At 37.7% G+C, this 9,176-nt stretch overlaps 1 protein-coding gene across 1 annotated transcript in view; it reads right to left on the bottom strand.

The window, feature by feature from the left end:
* Window positions 1-2,317: 2,317 nt before the first annotated feature.
* The window catches only part of spag17 (sperm associated antigen 17), a 39,581-nt gene continuing 32,722 nt past the window's right edge, over window positions 2,318-9,176 (bottom strand). Inside the window, exons 39-48 of the mRNA XM_038274765.1 lie at window positions 7,458-7,551; window positions 7,281-7,368; window positions 7,141-7,180; window positions 6,997-7,058; window positions 6,550-6,692; window positions 5,523-5,701; window positions 5,360-5,420; window positions 5,066-5,201; window positions 4,617-4,717; window positions 2,318-4,532 (exon numbers count right to left, since the gene is read on the bottom strand). Coding sequence (XP_038130693.1) covers window positions 4,638-4,717; window positions 5,066-5,201; window positions 5,360-5,420; window positions 5,523-5,701; window positions 6,550-6,692; window positions 6,997-7,058; window positions 7,141-7,180; window positions 7,281-7,368; window positions 7,458-7,551 — 883 coding nt within the window. The 3' untranslated portion in view covers window positions 2,318-4,532; window positions 4,617-4,637. The remainder of the gene's footprint in view (window positions 4,533-4,616; window positions 4,718-5,065; window positions 5,202-5,359; window positions 5,421-5,522; window positions 5,702-6,549; window positions 6,693-6,996; window positions 7,059-7,140; window positions 7,181-7,280; window positions 7,369-7,457; window positions 7,552-9,176) is intronic.

The following is a 9,176-nucleotide window of genomic DNA, read 5'->3' as shown; positions in this document are numbered from 1 at the left end:
ATGATTTGAAGTGATTTTTATGAAAACTAAGATTTAGAGAAACAAAATCCCCAAAATATACACCATAAAAACTGATTGGACAGTACAACCCCAAAAATGTTTTTTTTGTTAAAACAACCTATCTAATTTGGTAATGTTTTAACTGATCTACATTGGTAGAAGGGAAACCAAAACAAGTTATTCACTTTGACCGAAATATTAAATTCAGTTCAGTTTATTTATATAGCACAAATTCACAACACATGTCATCTCAAGGCACTTTACAATTAAATCCAGATCATACAGTCAAATTGATTCAAAGTTTTCTATCTAAGGAAAACCAGTTGATTGCATCGACTCATTGACTGGGATGCAGTCCCTCACACTAAGCATGCTTGTAGCGACAGTGGAGAGGAAAAACTCCCTTTTAACAGGAAGAAACCTCCAGCAGAACTAGAGATGTCCCGATCCAGGTTTTTGCACTTCCGATCCGATACCGATATTGTTTTTGGACTTCCGATCCGAAACCGATACTGGCCGATACCAGCCTATCCGAGCATGTATTTAAGTTTAAGTTAAAGTATTTAGCCTTAGTTGTAAGACTCATGTTGAAAAGGGTTTTAGTACTCTTGATAACATCTAGCCAGCTAAATTAGGTGAGATTGAATAAAACACAATGCTTGGTAACAACAAACATACCTGTTTATTAAGAGATAAACACAAACTGGACAAAATTATGAATAGCAATCTGAAATTGCACAGTGAACAGTAAAACCGTAAACAGTTAAAGGTGCAAGTATTACTGTAAGTTTTAATAAAAATGCAAAACAGGGAAACACTGGCGCAAAATAGTGGAATGGATCGTTTCAATCGGCGAAACTGGAAAATACGGACCGGATTTTTTTTTAAAAACTGGATCGGCAGTCTGGATCGGCATTTTACATGCTTTGCCGATACGCATTTTTTTTTGCCAATATCGGCGTCCCGATCCGATACGTGGATCGGATCGGGACAAGCCTAAGCAGAACCAGGCTGAGTGTGAGCGGCCATCTGCCGAGGCCGACTGGGGTTAAAGGAGACAGAAGCAAAGATACAAAAAGCAGCTGTAAAAGGCGGCCCCGTCCAGGAAACCCAGCCAGGCAGACGAGCTCCGAGCCAGCTACCATGTCAGAGGATGAAGAGAGCACATTCAGCGAGTCACGATCAGAGAAACAAGACTACACTGGAAAAACAGGCAGATCTCCAACATCTATAAACAAAGGTGTTGATGGTTTCTCTCCAGGATGGAGTCACAGCCAAACAGGACCAGATGAGGGAAAGCTACTATGATAAAAGGCAGAGAAAGCAGAACGTTAGAGATTAAACTAACAGATTCTGCAGAGTGGAAGAATAGAGATAGAATGAAGCAAAATGATGAAATAGTGGTCCCTATGTCCTCCAGCAGTCTAAACCTATAGCAGCCTAACTATAGCGAAAGCTCTAGATAATCTGAGCCACTCTAACTATAAACTTTATCAAAAAGGAAAGTTTTAAGCCTACCCTTAAAAGTAGACAGGGTGTCTGCCTCATGGACTAAAACTGGTAGTTGGTTCCACAAGAGAGGAGCCTGATAACTAAAAGATCTGCCTCCAATTCTACTTTTAGAAAAAAAAAAGGTTAATTAGTGTAACTACTTTAAAAACCAGGACCAGAGCTTGGTTTCAATCTCGTACATCCAATGCCACAGTCCCCACTAATGCATAATACTAATGTTACAACCAAGGTTAAAGCCAACATTTGCATGCTGTACATGTACACATGTCGTTAATTGTTCTCCATGAGTCCATAACTATTACACACTACACTTGACTACAGCCAAAAAGTCAGATTAGAAAACAATCAGTTCTTATTTTTATTTGTTGTCTGGTAAATCAATTAAATTGGTTGATCAGAAACCAATAGCTTGGTCAATTTCTGACTAATATATTGGTTAATCTAATCAGCACTGGTTTCACTAACTAGAAGGGGGGGCCAGTGGTGGTCATGGCCACCCTTAGGCAATCACTGGCCACCCCTACCATTTTTCTCCCTCTAATACAGGTGGTGGCAACAGTAATACTCTCAAGTGGAATATTAAAAACATTTTATTTTTGTGGTTAATTAAACACATCAATATACTAACATCAAAGATGATAAATACAGAATTCATGCTCTTTTCAGAGCTAGATTTTGTGTTATATGGGGTAAAGAGAAAATTATGTGTCTCTGCAAGTCATTTAAGAGTCTTCAGTGAAATCAAAAATAACAATCTAAATAAAAAAAAAATCAAATAATCAATTTATGTAGATATTAGTGCTTGTAAATATCAATTTTATGCATAATGTTTATTGATACAAATAAGTAATGACAATGATGATTGATTTATGCCCCAGAACTAAAAAACTGATTTTTATCCACTATACCTTTTATCTAGAAATTAAGGATGTTTAAATATATGCGTTTATTTGTTAGCAAAGGCTGTAGGACATGTAGTTAGTCTTTATTTTAAAAAAATATGGATGTTTTGCTCGTTAATTTTCCTGTTGGAACAGTGTAGATTGACCGTGAGGTTCTGGTGCCTATCCGCTTTCGGCGACCCCTCAGTGTATATTAGTTATTGCCCTTATAGAAAATTTCTGGCTACCCGTCTGCAACTAGATTTGTTGTCTTTCCAACAAATCCATTCTTAGAGTGTACCTTCATAGTGATGCCATAAGCTCAATTATAGTTTTCCTTGTAACAGCTCGTGTCAATTTCTCAATTTTTTGAAAAATATGTTTAAAAAAGAAGGTGGGGCTGAAGACGCATGTTAGAGTAGCATGATTACCTATTTAGTTTTCTCAATCTGACCCCATGAACCTATTTGGACCTTTAATTCTGGAAAGACAGTTATAACGTTTTCCTCCAGTAAAGCATGTTTTTCACAGCAGAATGATTGACATCAAACTGTTTTATATCCAGGCACTCAGCTGGGTGGGTCCCTATGCCACCGGTTCAAATACTGGAGGGGGTGGGTGTCTCATTTTGGCATGACCTTAACAGTGACTCTGCAATGCTGCTATTTTCTGTGGAGTCATCTCTGTGATGCACCAGCCAACCAGTCGAAGATGTATCCTTCATCTCCCTCTGGGAAAAGGCCCAATCCTAACCGCTGCAGCTATAAACAAACTGAAGCAGGTGTGCAAAGTAAATAATGATCACAGCATTTGCTATATTTCTTTATTTCATTTCAGTTTCCTTCTTAACATTGGTCTAAAGGCAACAGATACGGAAAAAATCACCTGTTATTACTGGTTCTCAGGTGACAAACTTATAAATAAATGTTTGTGAAAGCTTCCCATTTGGCTTTCTGAAGTGATAAAGATTTAATATAGGGTTCCTAAATTTGATTCTACCCTCTTGCTCAACAGGATTGTTTGAACTTATGGATGAAAAAATAAAATAAGGCATTAAGAACCAAACTACAGCCTGTTCAGCTCCACAGTTTGACCATTTTTCTTTCCATATTTGGAAGAAAACATGAAAGGATGATTCTTATTGGGGCACCTACTGAGTTCTATAGATTATATTTCAAAATAGATTTTAGTGTTGGCAAAGATAGCTGAAAGGATTTAGGACATTTACTGATTACAGTTCTAGAAACTTCATATTTTTGCCCTCTGCAACATGTCTTAACGTGGATTTAACATCCAAAGCAGCAGGATTATTTACTGTGTACCACATATAAGCCACAAATCCTACCAGTGAGTATTTTAAAACTGTAATTTTTCTGCAGCCGACTCTGATCTGCTCTTACTTTAAATCTCTAAGGTCCTTAAATCAAATCTTCCAGTTATGATTTGGGTGTGTTTAAAAAAAACCTGAAATGAACAGCTAAGACATGAGGAAACATTCACCCAAAAATGCAGAAATTAACTGTATTCGTTTTAAAAACATCTGGAAAACATGTTAGAAATGTGTCTCTGCAAATTTCAACGACATGAGGCGTTGTAAATCGGTGCTATATAAACCAACTGAATTGAATTGTAAATTAACTGGTTCTAAATGACTACAATACCTCAGCAGGTCTTGGGTAAAATAATGTTGAAGCTAAATCTAAATATAAATGTTTTGTATTTATCTCTGTCTGTAACACTGATGATATACAGTAATAGTAATTTTGGCATCCCTGGCTAATATGTTTATAAAAATAATAATAATAACCTTTGACCTTGAAGTTTTAATCATTGTCGACTAAACCTCTGTGCTTAAGAATTTCCATTTTAGAGATGTTTTATTTTTACTTTTCATTTCAAAGCTGGTCTCAGTGCTCTTTTCAGGTTATCTGCATGTATTAGATAAATGATGATGAACTGAAAAGAGCTAAATCTGACTTTACTGACCATTGAATAAACTGAGATAAATGGGAAAACCAAAGCCACCAGAGTTATTTGTTGAACAGTATAATATGTTCCGAACTCAATCCAGACTTAAATCAGCCGCAGAATTACTTGAACAGTAGTAGAGGACAGAAGAACGGGTCCTCCTGGTGTGGCCTGCAATACACAAACAAAGAGTTAAAGGCGTCTTCTTCTATGTTAGCCCATCCAAGAAATACAATCTGATGCTGTGACCTTCACCTGTTTATAAGTAAGAAGCGATCAGAGTGCTGGAGGCTCATCCGTGTGGTCTGCCTGCCGGCTGTGAGAACCTCCCTTTCTGAATCTCTCAGGTAGGATGGGTGAAAGTATGTAAGGAAATCTGTCGCTATCAAGTCTTCTCCACAAAACTTTGATCTGTGGCACTTTCTATGAAACTAAGTAACAAATTTCCGGCGATGAGAAAATCTGGCCAGCTGTTCTCTTTCCTTTTATAAATGAGTAGAATTTTTATCCTGTTCTAAAATTCTTTCTTACTTACTGACAACAAAAACTGCTAATGAATTTGAAATACTAAAGGATTATTCTGTTCTTTCATTAATGCTGAAAAACTGCTGAAAAAGCTTGCTTTTGTCTTTCATTTGTTTCACTTTAACATAAACAGTTCCTGACTTGAATAGCTTATATTTACAGAGCGATCCAAAGGATATTAGCAGTGACAGGCAGATAAAGAATTTCAGCTTCAGTGTGAATGGCTATATCTTGAGAGATGTCCTTCTTCTGCTCTGTTTCGTCACAAATGGCAAACAGCTGAACTTTAAGTTCGACCTGGAGACCTGCAGCCACCTATAAAGACAATAATCTGATTCATTTTAAAAGGGACCTTTTCCAAATTCAACGTTAACACATATAACAGCACCCAATATGAAATTAAATGACTAAAATAAGACAAAAAAGTTGAATTGTGACTTTAAACACATGATATATTTAGCTGGAAAACCTACAGGTCCACGGTTGTAGAGGACTCTGAGGCCTGTGGTTGGATGCGGCTGTTTGACATAGAACCTGACAGCAGCAGAGTGGAAAATATAAATACATTGGATATAAAGCTGTAGAAAAAGCTACATCTACCCACATGGATTCGTAATTCCCTTTCTAATGGTGTACCTCAACGCATCGAAACCCACATTCCTCATTAGCACGGTAATGGTTGAGCAGGTGTTTTTCTGCTTTGTGCCAAAATCAACACTCGATGGGAGAAACTGGAAGCCCCATAAGGCATTACTGGGATTGGCTAGGGAAGCTGTCCGACACATCCTCCTAATAGGTTTCTCCACTGCCAGGAACTGGAAAAGAAATAGAAAGTAGTAAATATAAAAAAAAGGTTGTCCAAAACAGCTGGGTCCTGAGAATTCATCCCTAACCCCCCACTTTAATATGATTAGATGGACAGCTGAGGTAAATTTAATTTAAGCCTGATTACTGACCAGCAGAATCAGGAAACACAAGTAAAACATGGAAAAGAATCAAGTAGACAATCCTATAAAGTAAACCTCCATGGAGGGTGCATGCATCAAACATGATGGAGTGTTAAAGTCAGTTTTAGCGAAAAAAGCCATTATGAATGGATATGAATGGACCAGTTGAAAACCTTTTCAGTTATGGCAATCAGAATTACTCCAGGTGTGCATTACAGACTAATGCAGGAGGTAACAAAGGATCCCAGAACATCTAGATCATGGCAGGCCTCACTTCGCCCTGGATGACTGGAAAAAGCTACATCCAGGACCAAAGCACTAATGAAGATTTTTGAGAAACAAATTTGTAGCTGATTAATTAGCACTACTGCTTACAAAAACAACATAAACCCTGAAGTCGCTCCCTTGATAAATAAATCTCAAAGCTGCCCATTGTAACTTCTCAGGTTTTCCTTTTCTTTCAAATTTGTGTGACCAACATGTAAATAAAAAAAAAGAAAAAACAAACAAAGGATAAGCTGTTTTACATCAGATATATGTGGGAAAGTATATATACATAGGTTTTTATGGATATAACATATTGTCTTATGCAGTGATGTAGCACATCACGCAATAACAACCGTAACCCTAATAAACTAATTTGATCTGACAAAATAGTCAAATACAGTTTAATAAAGAAAGCAGCAAAGCAGAGGGGACATGGTGTTCATTTTTACATGTTGGTTTGGCACGCTGGGAGGTTTGGAGCTGAGGAGGTAGCCTGGCAGTCTGACCTTCGTCCTTCTGGGTTTTCCCATCACATCCAAATGGGCAGACTTACACTGCGCTGATGAGCTCATCAAGCTGCTTTCACCTGGATCTGAATCAAACACAATGAAATCTGATTAAAGCTGTAACACATAAAAGCTGGACTTCTCACCACATGCATCTCAATGTTAGAGGGAAAAAAGAATTGTATGCATCCTCTATATCGAGATTGTCTAGAGGAAAAACTGAGTTTTTCACATAAATGTCTCTGTAGCATTTAGTTAGTCTTTGGTGTTTATAGTACTTTATTATCCATTTTTCTTTGTTCTAATGAAGGCAGTACCCTGAGGGAGTATATTAGAGACAAGGGGACTAAATAGGGGTTCATTAGAATAGAAAACAAGAAGGAAACAAACCAGCTGACTGTGAGATGGGGCTTGTGTGTCTCCTTTCAGGCGTCTCCGTTTCTGCTGCTTGACTAAAAACAAATAGCTTTTATTATTATTATTATGCTGCATTCTGTGTGAACTGAAGCAGGTAAAACATAAACTGTGTTTTACCTTTCTGACTCCAGTGGCGTTGGGTTTAAAGACCGAGGGGCTGCGGTAACAAAATTTATTTCAAGATAGTATACAACAAATATTTTGTGCAGATCAGTTAAAAACACAGATTCTTGTTAAGCCTGTGATGAATAACTTACTGCTCTCCTGGGGAGCATCTTTAAGGATAGCCTCAGCTCTGCTCTGTGATGGACTCCTCATAGCAGGTATTTGGCTCCTTAGCAGACCCTAAATGAACAGGCAGCTATTCACTAACAGAAATCTTTAACAGGTGAGTATAAATGTATTGTGTAATAAACAGATATACTGTATAATACTTGGTAAATTGATAGGTTTTCTGGATGGAAATAAGCAACAATGGTCTTCTTTCTCAAAGCCTCCCTGCAAGCTTTCTCCTCGCTGATCTCCTGTCTGAAACACATAACATATTACCCATAAATCATCTGCACTGTCAGTTGCATACGTTTTTAATAATGCCCGTGGAATAATTTCCTGCTTTCACTCATATAGATATGAGACTGAAATAGGACTCTCTGAATAAAAAAATAAAACATACAAGAAATTAAACATTAAATATTTTTGTTGTCAGAAAAATTTCCTTAGAGTGTAACGGAGTGTGAGTCAATAAACATTTATGGATGATGGCTTAGCAATGGTGACATGAGGTAGCCTGATAAACCAGACTAAATGTGAGATTAAGTGTGTAATTTAGTCTGGCCCCGATCAATGAGACATCGGAAGAACTCATTGTTTTTCAAACCATGTCTGTGCCTATTGGCAAACGCTCTGACCAATGAGCGCAACTGACTGATGTAGGAAGCGCAATAGAAAGCTGGTGGGGAAGTGTAAACACACAGTCTGTCGGTAAAACGGCGAATATGTCCTTAAAAATGAAAGAGCATAGAGACACTTCCTGCTCATGTTTCAACGAAAACCCCAAGTCTAATCCGTCCAAAACTGATTCCAAAGCTGAGTCAAACGAGGACTGTTCAATAGTTGTTACCATCTACCTAGAACCAGAACTAAACATAGAGAAGCAGCATTTAGTTCCTATGCTCCACTTATCTGGAAACTTCCAGAAAACTGTAAAAGTGCGGAAAGCCTGAGTTCCTTTAAATCAAAACTAAAAACACATTTGTTTAGGATTGCCTTCGACTGTTCTAGTTAAACAGTTCAACTAAAACATCATTAGTTCAACTTTTTTATTCTCTTTAGTCCAACTGTTTGTAATATTCTTTTTTGTTTCTGCATTTTTAATTTTTTTTTATTTCTTTTTTCCTACTTGCTTTGATTCTGTTTTATTTCCCTATATTTTAATTATGTTAAGCACTTTGCATTGTCTTTGTACTGAATTGTGCTATACAAATAAATTTGCCTTGCCTTGCCTTGCCTTGTTGGGCTTTCTTCAGCGACGCGCAGCTTCGTCGTCCCACCCTCAAAACCCTGCCCGCTTTGCATCCAGAAATTCAAAACACATCTCTACATTGTGATTGGCCCGCCAGTTCCAGGGCCTGGGGCATTGATCGAGGCTAGACCACTTGCAAGAAACAATGATTTTGGCTACTGGCGGGTGTTTCTAGTTTACTAGGCTAGAGCATGATTTTTAATAACAAACAAAACCAGATGGCAACTGAGGCACATCTTTGCTTTCTATCAGGGTTAAATAAATACGCATACAGCCAGATCCAGAGCTTTAACTGAGCCGGTAAGCAATGGTACGCAGAGTTTTAACCATTTACCCATCAGCATAGCAGCATGCAGGATGTACCAGGATCTACCCGCATGGATTAGGATAAGGATACTAAATCATAGCCCTACATTTAATTTCTTGGTGATGGTTTTGCACAAGCTGATTCCTGGTGATGATTCTTAACGCACAAAGCAATGCGCAATGAGATCCACCATTTGCATATGATTCAGCGCTTTCTCTCTAGCCAATTTTTTGTAAAGGCTGAACAAGGGATAATTTCTCATGTGTTTATAGCTTTTGTGCTTATCATTTTTCATTTATTAAAAATAAGCTTAATGTTGCTCTG

This window comes from Cyprinodon tularosa, unplaced genomic scaffold, assembly GCF_016077235.1.
Source record: "Cyprinodon tularosa strain WSP-4 unplaced genomic scaffold, ASM1607723v1 ctg93, whole genome shotgun sequence".
Lineage (NCBI taxonomy): Eukaryota > Metazoa > Chordata > Actinopteri > Cyprinodontiformes > Cyprinodontidae > Cyprinodon > Cyprinodon tularosa.
The sequence above is the reverse complement of the archived record's forward strand: the minus strand, read 5'-3'. Positions and strand labels throughout refer to the sequence as shown.